At 38.8% G+C, this 24,823-nt stretch overlaps 1 protein-coding gene across 3 annotated transcripts; it reads right to left on the bottom strand.

Moving 5' to 3' along the window:
• Window positions 1–7,945: 7,945 nt before the first annotated feature.
• Window positions 7,946–23,867, bottom strand: MBIP (MAP3K12 binding inhibitory protein 1). Of its 3 annotated transcripts, none has more exons than XM_027637623.1 (9): window positions 23,730–23,867; window positions 19,330–19,449; window positions 17,414–17,635; window positions 17,211–17,307; window positions 15,691–15,756; window positions 13,934–14,086; window positions 11,342–11,439; window positions 10,060–10,098; window positions 7,946–8,906 (listed from the first exon to the last, which is right to left on the bottom strand). In XM_027637623.1, the coding sequence occupies exons 1-9, from the start codon at window positions 23,844–23,846 to the stop codon at window positions 8,796–8,798; spliced, it is 1,023 nt and encodes a 340-aa protein (XP_027493424.1). In that variant the 5' UTR covers window positions 23,847–23,867; the 3' UTR covers window positions 7,946–8,795. The 3 variants fall into 3 exon arrangements, with proteins under 3 accessions (XP_027493424.1, XP_027493425.1, XP_027493426.1); XM_027637624.1 differs by having other exon boundaries at window positions 7,946–8,903; XM_027637625.1 differs by lacking the exon at window positions 11,342–11,439 and having other exon boundaries at window positions 8,770–8,906.
• Window positions 23,868–24,823: the final 956 nt, after the last annotated feature.

Genomic DNA, 24,823 nt, shown 5'->3' with positions numbered 1-24,823 from the left:
CATTACAATAATTCAGCAAGTGTGATGTTGCGCCCTGCAGCTGAAGTTACAAGCAGTACAATGTGCTTAGCTGTGTAATCTGAACAGGCTGCTTTCCCACAATGGCAATTTAGTCTGTATTAAACAGAAGGCTCTTTCTGCCCTCCTATCCCATTTTATGATGCTATACTTGGTGGCAACAAATTCTGAAAAATTAATGTGTACATGAAGGCAACAATCCATATATTTTCTTTCTTTCATGAGTTTTGTGCAAAGGCTATTGTTCAGGATTTGAGCTTGTTTGATACTACACACCTTCTTGGCCTGAGAAGTGTCTGGTTAGTGAAACTCCTTGTTAGTTTTCTTCAGATTTATTAGTGGTGGCTGCTGTGATCACAAATTAATCCCCTGCAAGGTGGTCAAGCAAAACAGTTGGCACACTTAAGCAAACATCTATAGTACGATGTGTACAGAATTGCTGGCATGAAATTGTACCTCTCATTACTGTAATAACTGCTGACATCTTGCTTTCTTGCTAATATACATACAGGTTACATTCATGAAGCTCCAGCTACATAAAGCAGAGGCTGGAGTACTAGGTAATTGATGGCATTTCATTCTTTGAATGATTTGGATGATTCAGGGTCTAGTGTTGACAATTCTTCTGTATAAAGATAACTACAATGCAGGTTCTTCAAACTACTCCTCATATACCCAGAAAACTCAGAAATCAAAGAGAGCAAAAACTAGGTTTGCAGACCAGTGCTTGGTAAAGACTTGCTTGTGCTATGTGTCTATTCTGGGAAGCATCTAGCCAGACTCCATTGGTCTTGACAACTCAAAGGGGAGTGATGGTTTCCACAAAATGCAAAATTCTGTATGAACTGAGTATAAAATAATGTAGCATATGCATGTACATGTGCATAATAGACTACGTATTATAGACTTACTAGAATTATCATAGAACAGGCTACGGAGGCATAGCTTTTATTCTCTCACAAGTGTTAGTAGGTGTATAATTCGAGTTTTGAGCCAAATGAGTTTGTGACAATTGATTTATCCTGGCTATTGCTACAAAACTGCATAACAGACCATATTGTAGAACCTGTAAACTGGATCATAATTAAGTAAGAAATTTTATTATATTTATGTATAAACAACTTATTTGTATTCATAGTAGATTGTCTCCACAAATCTATTCTTGTCTCAGAGCCAAATAGAAATTTAATGTCATTGTTATGTTTAGGTGAACATCACGCTCTTATATTCCCCTCTGTTTGGCCTTGAATAAAAATCAGAGCAACAATAATATAAATGGTATGAAAGTAGTCATGAACAGTAGCCCATCTGTACTGGACAGAATTCTATAAATCAATTAGATGGTCATAAAAAAGCTAATCAGATGTGGATGAATCAACTGTGGGAATAAAATAGATTGAACTCTTATGTTTATTGTTCATGTAGAACTCTTTTTAATAATCAAGATGGGTAAATTACAGTAATTAACCTTTAAAAATTTAGATGATTTCCAAATAATAGCTTCCAACAATGCCTATTCTTTTCATTGTTAATTTTAAGTGTTTTGCCCATGACAAGGCAGTTTCACTACAAGATCTACAGAGGTAGTTGTTTTGTAGTTGTGCTTTCTTTTTTCTTATTTCTCAATCATTAGACTTTCTACAGTACATAGTCCCACTTCGCCCCCATCAGATAGGGCTTGAAGTCAGAAGAAATCAAATTCATATATCCTAGGAAGCAATGTCAAGAAAACTTGTCTCCTAGAGACGACTTGAGTTGGGTCTCACTGCTCTTGGGTGGGATAGATTATCTGATATGTCATCAAATCCTATTCCTAGCCATAGGAGCATCTTATCTGGGTTAGGGCAATTCTGGCAGCAAAGGCAACGTGTAGCCCAACACTTTTGGACACGTTGCCTCACAGGGCTGGGGATAGTTTCATACACTTTTTGCCATACTTTGAGGTAGCAAGGAATTGTGAGAGGTTTATATGGCTTCATGCTATAGCATGAATGAAGAGAGATCTCTACTGCTACAGAAGCCTGGAGTACTCAGTAAGTCTTCAACTGAAAGGGTTAGGGAAAACAGTTGATTTATGGGGGAAGGGAAAAAGTTATCTGTAAGGGAATCTTTCTGTAGACTTTTGTTTTACCTCTTCAAAGCTCTTTCTCCAGGTCTTCATTCAGGAGAGGATGGCTTAGCATCTGTTACTGTAGAAAACATGTTCTTTGTTCTCACTGGTGCAAATGATTTGTAAACTGGTCAATCAAAAATGTATTTTTATTCAGTATTTTAACTACTTGTCCTTCAAATAATTCATCTTCAGCATTCTGGGGTTAAAATTTCTCAGTGGTGTTGTAAGATCTTAATTACAACAAAAGAGATAACTTATAATGTATAAAAAATAAATAAATAATCCAGTACAGATCACAATACATCGGATGGAATGGCGAATGGTTTGAGTTTCCTAAATTACTGATATTACCTGCTGATATGAGGGCTGTTCAAAAGGGCACTTCACTTTTGGGTTTATTTATTAAAATCCTGCACTCAACTGTAAGAAATTAGCCTCCTAGAGATGAATCGCTCCCTATTCAGAGGAGCCTGAAGCAACAAAATCAATCATGCACACACTGCAGAACTGCACAGTAACACAAGCTTCAATGTTTTGTTACATCTCTCACACAGGGTGCTAAACAGCAATGTGAAGTGTTCCTAGAGGGAGACAAATGTTCTTGGCTTAAAAGTGATGCTCTTAGATATTTTCCTCAAATTAATGCCAAATTTATAGTGCTGTACTATTATGCTTTTTATCTTGTAACTGGAAGCCCTTAATAACTGAGGTGAAGTGTGAAACACAGGCTATTGGACTTTGACAAAACCTGGAAAGATCACTAGATCAGCTTTCAGGTAAGCATAAATAAGGAGATGGAATGTCTCATTTTATCTGTGAATTTTACATATTGAAGCTGGGATTAAAGTCTGTCTTGAGTTTTTGCAGTGGAAACAAAGCTAGCCTTTCAGTTCTTGGTTAGCTACAGGGATTTTAGCATTTCCTTTAAAGCATGCACCTTAAAGAGCAGAAGAGAGGCAGCTCAGGTAAGTGCTTTGGCAGCCTTGAATGCTTTGCAATCTCTGTAAAGCAGGACATAACATGGTCAATCTCTCTTTCCCAGCTAGTTTACAGCACAGTAAGCTTGCTGTTGTTGGTGGAATAGCTGTACACTAGAACAATGGTAAACCTGTGCTGGGTAATTAAGCAGTGCAATTCCTAATTGACTTGAATTTTAATATGCATAGATTGGAAACCTGTGGGAAAGGTTCACAAAATTTCCTCTGAACCTTGTGATATATGATATTGCAATGGGTTTCAGTTGTGTTCAGTGCAAGAGTTCCTAGATGGGGAAACCTTCTATACAGAACTAATATTGTGTAACCCAAATCTGTGTGGGTTTTATTTATTGCCAAGTTAGGGGTTCACATTGTCCTAAGAGAATTGCTTTTCTTACTCCTGTGTGACTTCAGAAACAAATGGTATTTGTGCATTGATTGATGCCAATAGGATTTCCACTACTGAGTGGAGGAGGTGGGGGTGGGTAGTGATGCTGGGACATCCTCTTAAATGTTGGCAGTGCCCCGACAGACCTACTGTTTCTGAACAGAGAAGGGCTGGTGGTAGATGTGGTGGTTGCAGGCTGTCCTGGGTAGCGACAACGAAATGATAAGGTTTTTCAATCCTCAATGAAGTACGGAAGGGGGTCAACAAAACTGCCTTGGACTTCTGGAGGAGGGACTTCAGCCTGTCCAGGACACTGGTTCAGAGAGTCCTTTGAGAAATAGCCCTTAAAAACAAAGGGGTCCAGGAAGGCTGGACATACTTTAAAAAGGAAATCTAAAGGGTGCAGGGGCAGACCATCCCTATGTGCTGACAGGTGAATTGGCAGGGAAGACCATCAGCCTGGATGAACGGGGAGTTTTGCTGGAATACAGGGACAAAAAAGAGTTTATAACCTTTGGAAGAAGGGATAGGCAACTCAGGAAGAATACAAGAATGTTGTTAGGTCATATAGAGTAAAAATTAGAAAGGTGAAAGCTCAGCTAGAACTCAATCTGAGTAGCTAGAACTCAATCTGAGTGGCTAGAACAGCCACTGCTGTGAAAGATAACTGAAAGTGTTTCTATAAATACATTAACAACAAAAAGAGGGCCAAGGAAAATTTCCATCCTTTATTGGATGGGGAGGGGACCATTGTAACCAAGGATGAAGAAAAGACTGAGGTACTTAATGCCGCCTTTCCCTTCGTCTTCAACAGAAAGACCAGTTATCCTCAGCTGAACTGGTCCCCCTGAGCTGGTAAACAGGGACTGGGAGCAGAGCAGATGCCATGGTATCCAGGAGTAAGTAGTTACTGATGTGCTGTTCCACTCGGACACACTCAAGTCTATGAGGCCCAATGGGATTTACCTGACAATGCTAAAGGAGCTGATGGAGAAGCTCTCCAAGCCAATCCATCATTTATCATCAGTCCCAGTTAACCAGGGAGGTACTAGATGACTGGAGGTTGGCCAATGTGACGTATGTCTACAAGAAGGACTGGAAGGAGGGTCTGGGGAACTACAAGCCTGTCAACCTGACCTTGGTGCCAGGGAAGGTTATGGACCAGATTGTCCTGAGTGCCATCACGTGACATGTACAGGACAACCAGGGGATCAGGCCCAGCCAGTAGAAGTTTATGAAAGGAAGGTCCTGCTTGACCAGCCTGATCTCCTTTTAAGACCAGGTGACCCACATAGTGGATTAGGCAAAGGCTGTGGATATGGTCTCCCTGGTCTTCAGCAAAGCCTTTGATACTGTCTCCCACAGCATTTTCCTGGAGAAGCTTGGAGAGGTGCATTGTTTGCTGGGTAAAAAACCATCTGAGTGGTGGTAAATGGTGCTACATCCAGTTGGTGACCAGTCACTATTGGGGTTCCCCAGGGCTCAGTATTGGGGCCAGTCCTATTTAATACCTTCACTGATGATCTGGATGAGGGGATCAAGTGCACTCTCAGCAAGTTCAGAGACAACACTAAGTTGAGTGGAAGTGCTGATGGGCTGGAAGGTAGGAGGGTGCCACAGAGGTATCTGGAAAGGCTAGATTCATGTGCCAAGGCCAACTGTATGAGGTTCAATAAGCTTAAGTGTCAAGTCCTGCACTTGGGTCACAACAGCCTCAGGCAGCAGTAGTCTTGGAGAAGAGCAGCTGGAAAGCAGCCCAGCAGAAAGGGACCTGGGGGTGCTGGTCAACAGTGGCTGAATGTGAGCGAGCAGTGTGCCCAGGTGGCCAACAGGGTCAGTGGCACCCTATCAATGGCACACTATCAAAAATAGTATGACCAGCAGAACCAGGTGTCCTAGTTAGAACACCTGAGAGCAGTTCATCAGTGTGCGGGTGTAACCCAAACTGAGTATTCTACACCCTCCACGTCATTTCCCAGGAACTGTTAACAACAGACCATTTGCAGCAGCTGCCCAGAGCACACCTGACCCTTCAGGCTATAAGCTGGGTGTTAAGAGGCCTGAGAGATAGGAGAATGTTCCTGTCCTCATACCCACTATGAACAATTGTGGAACTTCCCCCCGTGGGAGAGGTACTGGGCATTCCTGCCTGAACCTGAGGGTATATAATCTTGGGGTCTTGGGACTTCTGGTACCACTCGTGGGATCCAGAGGAGGACCAGAACCTCAACCAGACTGTGACCACCACTCTCAACCAGCCTGAGACCATCACTTGCACCAACAGGTTTTTCCTCTCCTTTTACTTTTGGACTCAGGGGACCATGTGGGGCTCAGCACGGGGGCCAATGAACATCATTCTGTTCATGCCCCAAGATGCCAGGTTATATATCTGGGTTTTTGTGGGCTAAAACCAATTGTTCGTCTGTATAATTGTATTTACTGTATTATTTTTATTAAATTGTAGCTCTGACTAATAATGTCTTTTGGGTTGAGTTCATTTCTCCTGCTGGTTTACCTTTAAACCAGCACACCAGGGAAGTGATTGTCCCTCTGTACTCAGCACTGGTGAGGCCATACCTTGAGTACTGTGTTCAATTCTGGGTCCTTCACTACAAGAAAGACATTGAGGTGTTTGAGTGTCCAGAGAAGGGCAGTGGAGCTGATGAAGGGTCTACAGAGTAAGTCTAAAGAGCAAGCCTCTTCTCCCAGGCAACTAGCAACACAACAGAGGAAATGGCTTAAGCTGCTCCAGGGGAGGTTCAGGTTGAACATAGAAGAATTTTTTCACTGAAAGGGTAGTTAAGCATCGGAATGGGCTGCCCAGGGAGGTGGTGGAGTCACCATCCCTGGAAGTGTTCAAGAAACAGTTTACTTGGCATGGTGGTGTTTAGTCAATGGTTGGACTCGATGACCTCGGAAATCTTTTCTGACCTTAATGATTCTAGGCCTTTAACATTACTGGGATTATGTATGCTGGAGGAGGGGTGAAATGGACCACATGAGTGATGTACATAAATGCATCTGTACAGTTTTATCTATGTACATCTAAACCACTTCATACAGTTCAGATTCAAACCTGGTCTTTTGCCAAGTAAGAGATGTTTTGTTGTAGCAAGCAGCAGCCACAGCAGTGCTTCTCAGAAGACAGGCCTCTGGATGCCAGGAGCAGCCTGAGAACATTATATAAGGGAAGTTATCCTCAGTGTTACATAGCTCTAGACGGAAATGGAGAAGGAAAAGATGATGTGTAACAAAGATATAAAGTTCCCTTCTTAAGAACACTTCCATGCATCCTTTTGAAGGCAAAAGTGTAGATCAGCCCAACTTCAGTAAAAAGGTATTGGTCAAGCTGTTGAGACATGTCAACAAGATAGTAAACACTTCCTCTGCTTTTACTTCATCTGCAGCTACCTTTCAGACTACTTCAGCTACTGCAGCCCCACTTCTGAGCAAGCACTGTAGTGCTTCAGGTGCAGAGGAAGAACAGCATAATTGGTAGATCTTAAAAACAGATGGTGTAAGAGGTCTATTCTGCATCCACTTTATTATGAGGCTGTGGTGGATTGGGTATTTCAGTTTTTTCTGAAGAAACAGTCCTTACAGTAGAAGTTAACTGTAGGAGGTCAAGCCCAAAGAGACAAAAAGCAAGCCAGGATAAACTAGTAAGACCATTAGTATTGAACACCAGAAGAATCTTGTTCCCCTGTCCCTTTGTGCATACAGGTCACCTAGCAGAGGAAGGAAAACTTCCAACAGCTTGGTAGCCCTCTGAAATACGCAAGTACTTTTAACATTTGGCTCAGAGTAGAAAACATCTTTCCAATGAATTTTTATAGTACAGGAACATTGGCATTAAGCATTCAAGAAATTGAGAACTTGAAACCAAAGAATGGCAAAGGACTAGTAACAAAGCAAGACGAATACCATGACGTTTTTCAAGTTTATCCATAGCAAGTTATTTGATAAATTATACAGGGTTAATAAATTACAATCCAGAGTACATCCATCATCTCCTTAGCTATTGTCATGCTACAATGCATCTTTATTATGCTTTTAACCCTTAACTGCTATGTTGCTGCCATGTCAATAGAGGAGAAGGAGAGTTCCATGGCAAGAGATCTTTCAAGTAGCAGGCAATTCACTACTGAAAAAGCCACTTTGAAACTGCTAATGCAGTCTTTGTAACCAGTCTCTCTTGAGGAAATCACCTTCAGAGAAGCATTAGCTGCAGTTGCTACAACAAATGTTAGTCTAGATAAGAACATGGAGTCACAGAAAACGCCTACTATTCTTCAAAGACTGTGTCCAGTCAGTACTGTTCATAACACCTGTCACTGTGATACAAGGACATCAACGGTATGACTGCTGTAAGAAGAGTAGTTAACACAAAACTCCCTTTGCAACAGCTACTTCTCTTCTAAACTGGAATAAAGACAGTAAATAAAGAACTTGTATAAATAAAAAACGGTTTATTAAAACAAACAAACAAAAATAAAGTGTCACAACAAAATCACGCTGCAGTGTGTGGGCAAAGGTCTGACTTTAATTTCAACTACATAGCCAGCATCCATGATTCAAAAGTCATCTAAGTATGCAAATGGAAGGGAAGTTGGTGCCTTGCTGGCATGCTCCTCAAAATCTCCCACCTTTAGAACATATTGAGTTTGTTAGCAGGGTATGAAGTTTGAATTCACACAGAACACTGAGGAAGTGAAGAACAGTTGTTTTTATTTACACATATAGGATTTCCATAACCACCTGTCAAACAAATGCAATTTGCTGCATTTCTAACAGCTGTGAAAATGGTGACAAATTTGGGAAAAAAAATGCAGGTAAGCATGCATACTGAAAGATTTTTTGTAATTTTTTTTTTCCCCGAGACAGTTTATTTCTGAGGAAATACTTAATTTTATTTTACAACTCTATGCAAACTTTAGATGAAAAGTACTCAAAAGACAGCCCTTTCAAACACTGAGTCATAAAGAATTACATGAGAGATATAGCTTTTGTATGCAGGTTGAGACTTTCCACACACAAACAATGCTGCAATCCTCCTTTATAACAGAAGGGAGTGGATTATTAGAATGATATTCCTGAAACATTCTTCATTTTAAAGTAACTATTTCATTAATAAGAATGCTTTTAAATGAGTTATTATGAAAGAAAGCTGTCAAGATCATCCAAAAGGAGCTTATATGCATACTTTGTCTTCATTGCTAAAATCATCCCCAATGCACACTACCCAGGTCTATCTATGGTTTATGTGTAAAGCACGGTGAAGATTCTGAAATGACTTTTTTTATCGAAGAAGCTGCTCAGCCTCCTTGGACTTGCTTTCTTTTGTTTTCCTCAGTAATGCCTGTTTTATAGCATTAATCTTTTCATCAAGTTCAGCCAATGAATAGTTCTGCTAAAAGAACAAAATAAAAATCACAATCATTTACATCTTGTACTTGCTAGGAGAAGTGGCCTAGCACTTGATACTTGAGGTCACTGCATATTGCACTAAGTGACAGAAATACTTTTGCAAAATTGTCTGAATCTAGTCTTTGACTATTTAAACTTGAAAAAAAAGAATGTAAACTTAGAAGAAACAGACAGTCATAATCAGAGATCGATTGATATAGCCAGGTTACTTCTGTTAGACGTTTGTTTAATCTGCTCATAAAAAAACCCAAGAAATCCTTTGATGTTAAAGCACCAGATGAGACCATATAGATCTCACGGAACTTGGGTTTTACAGCTGAAGGGTTTTTTCCTATTGTCCAACATCAAGCTCCTCTGCGCCCACTTAACCTGACAATCTTTCGATGTCTTCTTACACAAACTGGTCGTCATCCTTTTCATAAAAATATTTCATCCTATGCAGGATTTTTTTCCTCATATAAACAAGTCTACTTCCTCAATTCTCAGATGGCCCACATCCCATTCTAAGCATTGTCCCCAGTCTTTCCGTCTCCAAGTGTGCTGGCTAGTAGCAGACAGCGTTCCAGCCATGGTCCCACTTGCACCAAGGATAACTTCTCTTTTGTGGTCTAAGGTACACAGTTAATGCATTCTCTCATGTGATGGTGTTGTGAAAATGGCAAGTCTTACTGACTTAGGTTAGTATCTGCTACAATGCTGGGTCTTTCTGTAGTACTTTTGCTGAGCCAGCCATTTCTACTTTTGTCTCTTCATAAACCAATAAAGCAAATTGAAAAATAATTTTGAAAATCAACATAAACCATTAAGCCACAGAACAAAACCAGAAGGCATTACTGATCAGAATACAGAAATTGCTTGCTACTCCCAGTTTGATTCACATCATTACAGATTTGCTTTATTCTGTCATCCTTTTAACTAGTGAAAACACCAATTTACTCTAATACAGATTCTTAGAAGACTCATTTCATTGTAACACCTATTACCTTTCTGATTCTTTCCCTCTTTCTTTGCCAGCAAACTATTCAATACAGATGCAGCTATTTCTGAGAAGTCAGATATTTGCTTGGTAGAACTTCTGCTTACTTTTCGCTCAAAACATCTTAAACTTAAGATAAACAAAAGTTAACGGCACTTACATGGGGAGGTTGAACCTTTCTCCTCTTGCCAGAACAGCTCTGAAGAAAAGACATAATCAAAACATACTTAATGTTGCACTAACAGAGGACCACAAATAATTCTGTAACAACATTGACAAGAGTCTTTAAAGGAAAGAGAAAAAACACTGACTGCCATTCCATGGATTAAAGAAATCTTTTTTATAATTAAGTACTTTGGATCATGAGAAACACTACTAGAGAAAAGTCAGAACCTGTTCAAGCTTCTCCATGCTTGGCAGTCAACAGCTATCAATTTAACTGAAGCTTCTTTCAGACAGAATTGAGATTTGAAATATTTATGCCAAACTTTAGATAAAATATACTAATTACTGTGCAACACACACTACTATTGACACCATCATGAATTTTTCTCCAAACCTCATTCTAGAAAAGACTCAAAGCACTTTCCATAGAAATTTCAGCTTATGAAAGTGTACGTTTTAACTTATGGTTTTCAAGAACTTGAAGGAATAGCCTCACAAATAAAGAACTTTATTGATCTCCAGTACAGATTAAAAAATGAAACAAATTTATAATATTGCCATTTATTTTTATTGCTGACTCTTCTTTGGCTGGTCTCAAGGGAGAAGATATAAATTAAAATATGATCAACAGTAAGAGAGATATTGTTACTGTTACATGTGGAAAGAAGAGCAAGACAACTGACAAGAAATTTCTACAGTCAAGTAGAGCCTAACATAGTAACGATGTTCTCTTTGTCCTAATATACTTGGGTGAGTGAAGGTTAAAGTGTATTATTCAAAACTCTGCCTGAACACTGGAAACAAAGAAATCTAAATCATAGAATCACATGAATCCTTTTGGAAGTTATTCACATAGCTGATTGTTAATAATTAGATCACGTACAGAAGCCCAAAAGATTTCAGCTGATTTAAGCCATTAATGATTTGTATCAAAATCAAAACTTCAGTCAATTTTTTTGACATAAGAAACACTTCAGATTTTGGGGCAGAGGGGAGAAATCCAACCTCTGAGATATATTTCTCACAAATTATTTCAGCTTGAGTGGCTGCAATTTTTCCCCCAACAAATAATATTTTCTTTGGAATGAGAAATTAGGTAGACATGAATATGAACTTGACTAGATGGTCCACATGTAATGTAACCATTACATCAAGCCAGAGTTGTCTATCAAAAGTGTCTGCCCTCCAACTCCTTAGTTTTTCTCTGTACATCAAAGATTTAAGCAGAAAAGGCCCAAATGCATTTAGGTATGCCAAAAGGTGAGAGAATTTCTTACTACAGATTGAAAATATTCAGGAGACAGTCCTTCCAGCTCAAGGATTTTATCTTCAAGCTTCTTAATTCTCTGATAAATGTCTCTTGGTACCGGACCACCTAAATGCATCAGTACAAATGCAAAGAAATCAGGAAAAGCTCTTGAGTAACTTTTAAAACTAAAAATTGCAAATTTGACATGTGAATTCTTCAAGACCAGCTATCAACCAGTAGCTGAAACAAAATAAATGGATGGGATAATAAAAAGGAAGGATAATTAGTATAATTCAGGGTAAAACCTAATTGATAAGCCAGTGGCAGCCAGTGAAGGCCATAAGACAACTTCAGCATTTGGCTGAAGTATGTCTGAAAAGATCCCTTGAACAACTAATAATCAGTCTTACACTGGTCATACATGAAATGTTACCACTTCAAAACTGACAGCAGCACTAGAGAGGGCAGATGGGATGGCAGAGCACACATGAATTAAGCACTGATATCTAAGATTGTTCTGAAAGAAACCTATCTCCACTGGGCATCAGAGATTAGAGGACAAGTATGAGTTGTGCTTGACAAAAAACAGCATTTGCCTGGCTATAGGTGGGAGAACAGGGGTGGGGAACGTGTGTGTCAAATGGAATAAAAGAGCCTTGGGGGACCAAAAAACCAACAAACCAAACAAGACAAAAAACCTCAAACCACCCCCCCAAAAAAAATCCAACCAAACAAAAACCCCAACCCACAACAAAACCCACAACCACCACAAAGACAACAGAAACAAAAAAACCACCTCAACCCATTTGCTCTTTTCATCTATACTACAGCAGTTTGGGCTTATCAAAAGATCAGTCTTAGCAAGCATCTTACTTACACTACACAGTATTTTATAAACTGAAATAACTGTTTATTACAAGTGCTGGCTATTCCAATTAAAATGACAGTCTGGTTCTGAACACTGACAACCAAAGCCGTAGCAAACTTTTACTTCTTGTCACCCATTTTCCTCTATTTCTGGGTCTTTTAGACAAGACAATTCTATTCCACAAACTACTGAAATAAGCACTGAAATAAGTTTGTGGGGTTTTAGTAATTCACCTATTTTGTCCCTTCAGAGAAACAATTTTTCAGGTAGCTTCCCTCCGTCAGTTCTGCTCTCTACTCAACACTCAGCAGCTACTAATTAAATTGGCTAACCTCTCACTCTTAATATTGCTTTCTCTTAGTGTAAAGGGAAAAGAGCACTGCTAGCACTAGAAGAAGCTGTTCTGAAAAACAGCAGGTGAGTCAAGATTAACTCTTCTGTTGCCAGAAACAAAAATTGGTAAGCAGGTAGGTGAGGCATGTTACCTGCTCAGATTAATACTTTTTCCACAGCTGCTGGGATAAGCATCAAATAACCTTGAGACCTTCCCCGTGAATGCTGATTTGGACAGGAGTTGAGTTGGTATTGCACGCTTTCACCTTCTTACCCTATACTGTAGTTAAGCTGACCTCTTCCTTCAAACAACATTATCTATCATCTTTTATAGGCACGATGTGGAAGCAATGACCCCTCCTTAACTACCTCCAATCGTTGTCCCCAATGCACATGAACTGCAAAGCTACTACACATTGTCACCCTAATACTGGTCAGCCACTTTCAAATTCTATTTCCATTCACAAAAGCCAGCTTATTTTTCAGACAGCTATACAGCTAAGCATGAAGCTCTCACTGCTGCCTCAACCGTATCTAGGCATATCCTACTCTCCTTGCTGCCAGAGGACTTTTAATACAGTACATATTCAGAGGAATCTAATAATCTAGTGAATGTTCACCATATTCCTAGAGAATGGATTGGCATCTATTCAGTATTCAAAAGACAAAAAAAGTCAAGTGTGCCTGCAGTGTGATGTGTAGAAATTTCACTTTACTAGATGAAAATCTGGGCTTTTGTCCTGTTTTGTAAACAATTTTAAAGAAAAATACAAATTCCTTCTTGATAAGTGCCTCATTGATTTATAATATAACAAACTGGGGCTGTGGTGAGGAAAGCAACTACCTAAAACATGTCAGTAGCCTGATGGCTATGGCATTTATTTTAGTGAAAGGTGTGGACTCATGTTTGCACGGCTAAAGGGAAGTACTGACAACAAGCTTCTCAGATTCTGGGATATAAGCTTTATTCTTAATTATTTTAAGAATCATCCACTGTTAGGAAAGGTTTTCAGTTGTCCTCTGGGTTGATTTTGTCCCCAGGACACGCTGTCCATGAAGCAGCACTGAGACCTAACCTCAGCTTTTCCTGTTCAGTGGGTCCAGTCAGGACAACTCTAGTGGCTATGAAGAACCCCTACCACCAAATCTTCAGCATTGTTTTAAATCCTGTTCTGAAGTGCCTCTCTCATTTGCCACCACATAAAATGTACATTTACTAACTCAGCATCCCAGTTTGGGCTCAAACCTAGGTTCCATTTTGGGCATAGGATTGTTGCTCTTGGGGTGACTAAACCCTTCAGTGGATCTACCCACTGTTTTACAGTAACAATTTTTATAGACGTGCCCAGTTTTACCATAGTAATGATAACTGTAGTATAAACTGGCACACCAAAGTCAAAATTAAAACACGATACAAACCTGTTTGTAACCGTAAGTGTGCTTCAATGTTTTGCAATCTCTCCTCAACAGCTTGGTTTCCACAATCATGCATGGGTTGGCTGGCTTTGTGACTAGACCTAAGCGCTCCTTCAGACCTAGTCTGAGGTCCGTATGTATTTACTACCCTAGAAACTAGGTCAAGAGAACACAAATTTCACATATGAAACATATATATAACTAAAAGAATCAAAATATTCAAACATTAAAACCTGTGTTAAATTAATTTCACACAAATCTCTCATATGAAAGGTCCCACATGCATTAAGATCAAAAGTTGAAGTAAAAGTATTTTCCTTTTTTTTGCATGAGCAACTAAACAAAACAAAAATCTAGGACTTCACATATGCAAACTAAAAGATTTACTCATACATTCATGTAGAATAGCTGTATCAAGAATTTGTCATCAGCTGCTGATAAATAGCAGAAACCTTGATATCTATGTCAGCAGTTGTACATGTGAGCTGTTATGAATGCAAAGAAGAGGCCAGACCAAATATTACAGGAAGCATCATAAATACATGAAGACACGGAGAGGTAAACAACCAGAAGAACCAGTATGAACCTCAACAAGGAAGTTCACTTCTAATCTTTGTTATTTGAGTAAAAGCTTTAGTGACTCTACAGCTGATTCTTTTACCCATGCTGAGCCATGTCTTCATCAGATGATTTTGATCACTTCTCTTTAAGTCGCAGTCATTTCTTAAGTCCTTCCTGATACAACTACTGCAGTGTACTGTAGACTTTGTTGGCAGCTCCAGACACTGAAGCACGCACACAACCCCCCCACCTTCTTACTCAGTATTTCATGAAGGCCACATGCTACATTCTTGCTTTAGTTTATGCTGGTTTTACTTCCAATTCCTTTCTATTCTATGTTTATTCATGTTTCAGTTATGAACTGTTCCTTGAAGCGCAAACTAGCACTCAGTTTAAAAAAACTGACTAGTGAAAGAGCTTCTTAGGGAAAGATTCTAAAATCAAACTCACTTTCCCATCTCCCTCTTAACTCAGCAGACCTTTCAATACCTATCATTGTGCTTCACAGTATTATTCTGAATTATATAATTCAGAATAATTAATTGGTTTTTAGAACCAATATCAAGTGGATAACTGAATACTACCTCTCTCAAAAGAGAGACGAGGGTTACTTTCATTCTCATTTTGGGTATTTTTTTTGTTTGTTTTTAGACAGGGTAACAGATGGACAAGCAATATTTTATACGTAACTTTTGTTGGACAACCATTTCTATACTATTTACTCCTTTCTAAAAGTTAGTGCAGTGGTAAACTCGTTCCCCAGTCTGTCACTTCCCATAAACCTATGTCTTGGAACTTTCACTGTGTCTCAAAACTATTTTCTATTTCAATACATTATACCAACTAATGAAGAATAAAAGATAATTCTGTTTAATTTCCATTCCTTAATTGAACTGCTGGCTTCATCTTCGAAGAAAAGCTAAGAATTGTTCAGCTTCTCTGTCCTGCTTTATCTTTTGCACATTTCCTTTCAGACAATGAAAATAGGCTATTTTGTTTTGGTCTTTAGCGCCTAAGCATTAGTTTAGTGAAGCAGATATGCGATTGAAAACCTTGGAGACATAACTGAAGATGTAAAATTATTCACTAGAGTCAAAAATCAATACATTTGCATTATACAAAAAGTTCTAAAGTCAAAAATTCATCAATGCTATTATATATGGACAATTAATAAAATGGGTATTAGAAGAGCTGCTTACCCTTTATATGGCTTTTAAATCCAGGGTAGGGTGTGAAAATTGCATCTGTTCTGGCACAGCTATTTTCTAAATACATAATAATATAGAAAATGAGGTCTTAATTATGTATTTATAATTGAAAATATTCTAACCACCATCAGCTTTGATGCTTTTACAAATCTAATTAAAATGTTTCAGACAATAAAAACATTAGAAATACTTCATTCATTCTATAAACACTTGCCCATTAAGAGTTTCATACACTTGCATGGACCTACTGGTTTTAATTGGATAAGTCTCTCATATAAATGTATGCACACATGTACAGAGAAGTTTACTGGATCAGGACTAAATTTACTTGGTTTTTACTTCTCACTGTGTTTCTCTGTAACTTATTTCTTTCTTCCTGTAGAAGCCTTTTTCCTGCTTACCAGTGTTATTTTGGTTTTATGCCCTTTTCTGAAACTGTTCTCGTATTTTTAGACTGATATAGTGTACTCATCAGCATTCTTTTGTAAGTCTTCCTGCATTTATTTTGATGCCTGTGATTTATTGCATTTGTTTAGCCATAAAAACCTACAGTAGAGACCATCTCAGTTTATTCTAATGTTTACATTTTAAACTCTGTTCATATAAACTAAAGCTTTACATGTATTTTATTTGTTACGTCTGAATATATGAAGAAAGATCTTATAATTTCTTCTGTACATAATTAACAATTTCAAGAATGAGTATTTTACTATCTAGCATATTCTGCTAGACTTCAGATGTCATTTGAATTCCAACTAACATTCAAGGAATTACTCTCCTAGAAGCTTATGGAACAATACACATTGATCTCCAAGAGCATAAGTACATTACAGAGACAATGCACATCTGGGTTCACAGGTACTTTGAAAATGTCTCCATACCACTTGAGTATCTAAAAGTGTCTTCACTTTTAAGATGCATTTGCCTACATGGTTACTGATTGTGTAAATGGAATCCAGCCTGCTAGATGGATTTAAGATTGTTTGGTTACAGATACAGCCAATTGTACCAGTCGGTGTATGTAAAACACCAACAGCATGAGCAATGTTAAAAGAAAAAAGTTTTTTTAAGCAGCTAGTAACTCAAATTGATTGTAAAAATAGTTCTTTGTAATTTAACTAGCATTAAATTAACTTCAGTTGGAATATGCAATTCACAAGACATTTCTGAATTGCAATTCCATTTACTTTGGAGGAACACCTAGTTAAGCACCAGGAACAATTGCTACAAAATCATCTGATCTAAGATAGAAATTCTTAAAATGAACACAATAATAGCTATAATCTTTCTGTATGAGATGCATTAAACACTGTCATCCAGTGACTACTTTCTTTGTTTTTCTGACAACTGCAGTGCACATGCAAGTTCCTAATTTTAAAACAAAGTTACTCATAAAAGAAAGTTCAGTTTTAAATATAGATCAGTGCTTTTGAAAATAAAAAAATTATTAAAGAAAAAAAAACCACACAACTTAAATTGCTATGAAGATTAAAGTCTGGCTAGCCAGTTACCTTGATTACAATCAATAACATTGCAAAATTCCCTGACATTATTTTCATTGATCTCAGCTTGTTTCCTCTCGATGAAGGCTGATATCCGCCTGTCAATCTGCAGGTAATAAACATGATGGCATATATCTACTTCATTCTTAAAATTTAAAATTTAGAAAGTTTTTTTTTGCTTGTTTGTTTTTAAATTTAGGTTAATCACTTACTTCTGCTTTTCCAGCTTTTATTTGGACCACCTCTGGATCAAAATGAATACGAGTATCCTTCAGATCTCCCAAGTCATAACTTGGATACTTTTCTTCAGTCTGACAGTTACCATCATAAATATCTGAACTTGTTTCACAGGTTTGGCTTTCTGGTTTACCTGTGGGTTCCACATGGCCCATATTTTCCTCTTTAATCAAAGCCTGGAGTTTTTCTAAAAGAGGCTGAACAAAGAAAACTGTATGTTAGGGTTAAAAAAAATAAAAGCCAAAAAATCCTAAAAACAAAAAGCTGAGTACTACCACAATTTCCAAACCAGACCAACAGAAATAATTTTGGGGAATTACAACATCTTCCTCTAATGGAGTACAGTAATAAGATTAGAAAAAAGCCTTCCAAATACCGTGCACACCATGATTCTGACCTTTTTGACCTGTGTCTTTTAGAGATTTGTAGAGGAAAACTCCCAAATTTCTGTGACAATCAGTCTGTAAATCAAAGCTTCAATCGCTGGCATCATTGCCACTTAATTAACATGTCATTCAAATGCTTACTCAGAACAGTAAGGCTTAGTATTTTTTCCTCCTTAACATGAAAGCCAGTGCTTTTACACTGTAAAGCCTTTACTTTATCACCACAGCACTAGGTTCTCCACTTGAAACCACAGTTGCTCAACTGAATGAGAGAACACAGACATGAAATATGTAGGCATTATCCCGAACACATGCTTTGCTTGACACGGTTCATTATCTACTTAGGTCATGAAATTAAATGAGAGAATGCACTGACATTTGTAGTGGCAAAAATGCTTATTCTACTGCACTAACTCTTACACATGATGTAATAACAAAACCTCAGTACATATATATGCCACTGCCTCTTTTTTAATTTTTATCAGTTTCATCTAATCTGAATACCATAGCTTTATTTTCTCTCTAGTAATTATTTTACTTTTTTAAAGACAACATGATTTTTACCAGTCCTGTTTCCTTACATGGAATCAAATTCCTACTTGGAGTGTTTTGACAGTTGGATGTAAATTTTACTTGCTTTTATCTTGCATATTTTCTCTTTCTGTTCATCACACCAAAGATATGGTGGATGTCTGGAAAACAAAGGGTCTTTCTTTTACCTACAGACAAGCAAACACAGAAACTTCCTTTTTCATCCTCTCAGTACTACTCACCTGAAATAATTCATTGACTAGCTGAAGCAAAATACTGGTATTCAAATCCCCATCTTTTACATATGAACTATCAAAGTCAAAACACTGTTCAGTTACTAGCTGACAAACCACTAACCCTCCCTGCCACGCAACTAAATTACACGTACTTTTAGCAGGGTAGGAAAGTTTCAAATAGTTAAAAGAAATGACAGTAATGGTGACTGGCTACTTGGCAAGATGAGACATTAATGTCAAAGAAATTACTCTTTAAAAAAAAAAAAAAAACTACACTGAAAATATATTTAATTGCAGTAAGACACTCCAGGATGTGTCATGCTGGGATAATGCCACTTCTTGAACCACTGAAAGCACTCTATGAGCCTCAAAACTCACCCAACGCATGGAATCATTATCATAGCATGACACACACCTGCCGTGTCTTATTGCTTAATTATAACCCACCATAGATGGAAATGTATCACATTTACAATGCAAGTCTAGAAATCAATGAGGCTGCATTTATTCAGCCTGCTCACCTACAGTGGCTATTCTCAACACTAATCTGAAAAATCCGTAAGCGTGAGTACCTATGGAGTATAGCGGAATCCCAAGCATTTAATACTTTTGCATTCCTTTTTTGTTGAACAGAGCAATGTAAGATCAAAATTACTAAAATTTTACAGTTTAGATATATAACTACTTTCAGTTGTTGATCACTTTTGTCAAGTCAAATGTGTCCCGTGAAATATTTACCTGTAAACACAAAATATGCTGCTGAAGTGCACTAAAGAGCAATGCTGGCTGAAGTGCTGATGTGCTCTGAAGCTTGCTCCAATCGATTACAACTTTCACAATATCGTCTCCGAGGTTAAACTTCAACAGGGCAAAACAAACAAAAAATTATGTTATCTGTATCAACATCACAGAACTATACAAGACTTCTACAAGAAAACAATTATGCTCAGTCTCATACAGACCCATACCCTTTTTATATGAGGACATTGGAAAGGTTTGATATTAATTATAGTCCAAGTAGCTGTTGTGGTATTCGTAGAGTATATTCAAAAATTAAAAATTCCTTACTAACTCATCATATAGTCATTGTATTAATCTGGTCCTTAGCTTTATTCAATTAATTATCATACAAAAACATACCATTTATGTTGATCACTCGTACCTACTTCTAACAGACGCTAGCACCACCAGTAGGAAGAAACATGTATCCAGGATGGCAATCTCCTGTAGGTTCAGGTATTTTATGCACAGATTTGTAACACTATCTATGCCTGCAAGACCAATGTCTTGATGTGGCACCATGCCATATTCTTGAATTTTTTACTTGCTGCGAATCCAAAGGAAGCTTTGCATAAAAAATATGTGTATAAAAATAAATATTTAAAAAATCTCAAGGTAAACAAACTCTAGACTACACAGCACCACTACCACAGCCATTTCCAAACCACACTATTTTCCTGCATATGCATTTGGATCAAAATAACAATTGCCACAGTCTATTCTCTTTACCAAGGAATTGCAATGTTTAACCCCCAAAGCAATAAACACATATAGTGAATCTGAAGTTTTATTTAAAAGAACTACGTATCTTCTATAAGCCTAAAAAATAAACTTTTGCTTTCTAACACAAAGCCAATTGTCAGTGATCACTAATTAACTACACACATTCATTCACACCCACCTTCACCATTTTTGTTATACTAAAACTCCTCAAGATCTTGAAGTAATGAGCACTTTCATTTCTTAAAGCCAAGTAGGTTTTTCTTCAAACAAACATTCTGCAGGTGATCCCCAAATTCTAAATACAGATAAAATTCTTGTTTAAAATCAAGAGGTCCTACAGGTACTCTGCTTGCCACACTGAATTCCCAATTTATATGCATATTTGTATGTCTATCCCTCACTCCTCCTTCCATTAAAAAAGGGGTTGTGGGTGAAATAGAAAAAGATACCTCAGGAAGATGACAAAAGTGACCTTGAACTTATGGTCTAAAGACATTTACCTAACAGCATCAAATGTTATGGGTGAGAACACAGAATCCATATGCACTTGTTTCCTGAATCCACCGCACAGAGTACAAGGAAACAACGGGAAATGAATACAAGACTGCCTCCATCATTCTGAAGGCAAAGCTGTGGATGATAAGTCGTTCCACATGAGTTATCACAATTTTGTATGTTAAGAACTATAAGCCTGAGCCTTCCTTCTTTAGTCAAAGATCAGCTTTTTTAAATCCAGCAGTAGTTCCCAAATTACATAGCAAAGAAGACAGTCTGACTAGATATATAATGTATTTTAGACAATTTTCACACAAATTATTATTCCTGTTTAGTACCTAAGCTACATAGGATATAAAAAAAGTAATGTTTTAGGAAATAATATTTTCAATACCTTTCAAAATCAAGAATGTATTTAGAATTTAGGAGAAACAAAATTTACTCTAAGAATTAAGCCATTGTGTGTATGTCATCATCTGAAACGTATTTCTCCATAGAGTTTCTACAGTAACATCCCCTATATGCTCTATTACAGACCACTGTCAGGGTAAAAAAGATGCAGCTGTAGGTTGTTGTAATGAAATAAAACAGAAGTCCTACAGCAATTTCCTAATAGGCCCCCTTTTTCGAAAAGAATCAGCTGATGTGTGCCTTCATATCATAGTGTGCCACTACTGTCCAGGTGGTTCAATGTACAAAGCCATCAGAACTTCTGACCTCGAATAATTTAGAGGCCAGTAACATTTTCAACTCACAGACACTGTTTTTAAATACAGTTAAAGAATAAACCCCTCCTCCATCCAAACAAGTTTCCAGTACAACAGAGTAAGTTCTCAGTGTTTCACATCCTTAAACCTACTAGAATTGTGACAAACAGGTTTATAAATTCAGTGTTTTGATAACTTTAAGGCCTTTGTCTGTTTATAACTCCACAGCCTATTCTGCAGCCATTTACAGGATCATAAGTCATTCCAGCTCTTTGAAATCTGTTTTATGAAAAACACTGTCACTAGAGTTTTAAAGAACTTTTCAGGATCAGTCATTGGTTTAATGAGTTGTTATTCTCAGAAGTCCTCCCAGTCACCGTGCTGCAATTGATTGCCCTAGTAAAAAAATTACTGCACCAGAAATATTCCTGTTTACAATCCAACCTGCTAGCATAAATCCAACCTTAACTACTAGGACAGACCACAAACTGTGACTGCTAAGAATCTGGCATATGCTCACTCATCTCTATAAAAGAAAAATGTGAAGTCCGTACTTTCAGTCAAAAATGCAAGACAGATTGCTAGAGTCAGTAAGGGAAACACCACAGTTAAATCTAACTCAGGTGCTGGCAGAAAGCGTGTAGCTCAACAGCTGGAAAGGATCTTGACTGAGCAATTAAAGTGACTTTCCCAGCTGAGATGGAGCAACCAGACCTTTATAGTTTAGTGCAATGGACAGTAAAATGGGTCTGCTGTCATGGAAATAAGACACTACAAACACCAACGAAGACAATTACATTCTGCACTGTAACTACTGGAACTCTACTGAGGGGATGCAGCAACTCTAAACTGGTCTCTCACAACTGTCCACGCACACAATCACTAAGCTCTCTCCAGTGACATGCTACCTGCACAGCAAATTTTGGAGAACAAGTAAGCTACTGAAGAAAAGAGAGAAAGTAAGAGTATTTAATGTAGTTTTGAAAACTTGTGATGAGTACCCTGGTACTCATCAATTAAACAATTAAACTTGTGATGAGTACCCTGGTTAAGAGCTCAGGAAACTTTCTCGTTAGTCTTCTTTGTGGTTTTCATAAATACAAGAGTTCCATCTTTTCGCTAACATTAATGTTGTAAGAACAATACTATGAATAACAGTATTACATCTAGATAAACTGACATTCACTAGTTCTTCACTGGTCACATTTAAAATTTTCACCAGGAAGAATTATGGGGCATTTCATCCTCACTACATAACTAGTTTTCATGTCTCTGTGTATGATTATCAAGTTGTTTAGCACTGCACTCCTATTCAAAAGCTAGGGTAGTTTTTAACCACTTCAGAAATAGGAAAACTGAGACTCTTACTACTCAGTGCCTGAATTTTCAAGCCCTTAATTTGGGACACTGTTTGTTTGAAAACTGAGACAATTATTAGCAGATTTGGAGGTGAGAAGCAAATATAATACAGAGTTCTACACAGACAAGAGGTGAAATACTCTAAAAAATAATTTCAGGTCAGCCAGCAGCTACTACTAAACTGCCTCTGTATCTAAGAGTCCATTTCTGAGTAGTTCTGTTACATAAACATAAATTAAGTTACACCAGCTCCTGCAGATATAGCTCATCATCTCGTCCCAAACCTCTAGAGTGCTAATTTTTGAAGCAAGAGTGTACTTCTACTGCCTTCAGAGAACTACATACGTTTCCACAGTGGAAAATAAACTAATCTGTAAGTTATTTATAGTAATAGTTGTTACTATTCTCCTGATAAGGCCCTCCCACCACTACTGTAACATCTGTTAAATAATTCATAGCCATTACTCAACCTAAAGTAGGTGTTTCAACTTAAGTACCATAGAGCAAAGCTCCTTTAAAAATTCCGACCCACTGAGATGCACTGTTTGTTTCACAGTATGTTATTACCAAGGCAGGGCTAACTTCAACCTCCTGATCCCTTACACACAGTAAGCTTTCAGTAGCGTTTCAATTCAGAATCGCTGAATGTGAAGATACAGCAATTAGGCAGACTGCAGTTTCCCACGGGAGAAATCATCCGCCAAACTACTAATTGTCACGAAACGCCCCGTCACTACGAGGCAAAGGCACGGCCCCGGCTATGAGAGAGTAGCAGCAGTACCCTTCCGCCCTAGGCTGCCCGGGCCGGGACGGAAGGAGAGGGGGAGGCCGCCAGCACCGCCTCCCCCGCAGCCACGCTCCTGCGGGCGGGCGCGAACAACCGCAGGAGCGAGGCCGCTCCCTGGTTTGTAGCAGACTTGTGTCCTCTACAGCGCCGTAGTCTGTTCCTGGAGCCCGGGAGGGCCCCGCAGGCCGGACACAAGCAGGAGCTCGGGCCCCCGAAACGAGGTGAGGTGAGCTGGGCGCGGCGCCAGCCCCGCCTCGAGCCTCCCCCTCCGCCCGGTCCGCACTCACCTGCCCCGCCAGCCCGGCCAGGCAGCGCAGAGCGCTGCTCGCTACCTCGGAGGCCGCGAGGTCCACGTCCGGAGCGCTGCTGCCGGGCGGGAACGGGCCGGGCGCCGCCGCCGCCATAACGCCGGGCCGGGCTTGGTCGCCGTCGCGCCGCGATGACGAACCTGCCGCTGGCCCCGCCCCGAGCGCTGATGGACGGGCGCGGCAGCCAATCGGGAGGGCTCTCCGGAGGATCGGCGCAGGGCGCGGGCTGGAATCCTGGCGCCGTGCCCGACCCTGCCAGGGCACCTTCATCCCGCACCCTTCTCTTTGCCCCCGGGCTTCATCCCGCCCTGCAGCAGGCTCCCGGGAGCGGTTAGCGCGGGCACGCTCATAGGAGGACAACAAGTGTTTATTTAAGTGCGTCAGATTGCTGCCCTTGCTTCAGCTGTGTTTTTCTGGATACAGCTTCGCTATTTTTTGTTCTTCAAAGACCTGACTCTTCTGGTTACAGCAGGGCTGTTTTTAAATCAGGCTACAAGGTTTGTCAGAGTACTCTGATTATGGGGAGTTCCCTGTAAGATAGTCTTAATTCTTTCCTAAAACAGTGTGAGTGCTGACAAAGATTTTCTACCTGATGCTTCTTTTGATACCCTAATTTTGTTCCTTTAACCTTCATACTAATTCCTGTTCTCTGACACCCCCCTGCCCCCAATATTTTTTATTCTATTGGAAAATGGTGAGTGCTGTTGTGTTAAAACATTCTTAAATAAAAATGTTAGAAAGGCAGATAATTTTTTTGACAGTTATTTTAGGGGTTACTTCAAAGGTATTTCCCTATAAAGTATCCAGACAAGACTTACCCAAATTTAATGAACATAAATCCCACTAAACTGAAGGTATTCAGCAAGAGCAGTTGGCACAATATTTCAGAAGACTTGAGTAGATCCAGCCCTGCTCAGTTCCAGAGGAAAATAAGTTCCAAAGAGGACTTCAGTGTTAATGATTACAAATATATTTCATGGAGAGCTGCAGTTAGCAAGAATATTTTACCTGAGGTGAGCTAGATGGCATTTAGCTGGATTCAGTTGATGAGAACCATTCTTTGGGTTCAGAAA

Source organism: Corapipo altera, unplaced genomic scaffold (genome assembly GCF_003945725.1).
Source record: "Corapipo altera isolate COAL_440 unplaced genomic scaffold, ASM394572v1 23, whole genome shotgun sequence".
NCBI lineage: Eukaryota > Metazoa > Chordata > Aves > Passeriformes > Pipridae > Corapipo > Corapipo altera.
The sequence above is the reverse complement of the archived record's forward strand: the minus strand, read 5'-3'. Positions and strand labels throughout refer to the sequence as shown.

What these genes read in the sequence shown, in the direction of transcription:
- MBIP (XM_027637623.1), bottom strand. Translation starts at nt 23,846, where the DNA reads ATGGCGGCGGCGGCGCCCGGCCCGTTCCCGCCCGGCAGCAGCGCTCCG. An exon ending in TGGCCGGGCTGGCGGGGCAG is followed by an intron (nt 19,450 to 23,729) that starts GTGAGTGCGGAC and finishes GCCCTGTTGAAG; the next exon opens with TTTAACCTCGGAGACGATAT. An exon ending in CTGAATATTTTCAATCTGTA is followed by an intron (nt 10,099 to 11,341) that starts GTAAGAAATTCT and finishes TCTTTTCTTCAG; the next exon opens with AGCTGTTCTGGCAAGAGGAG.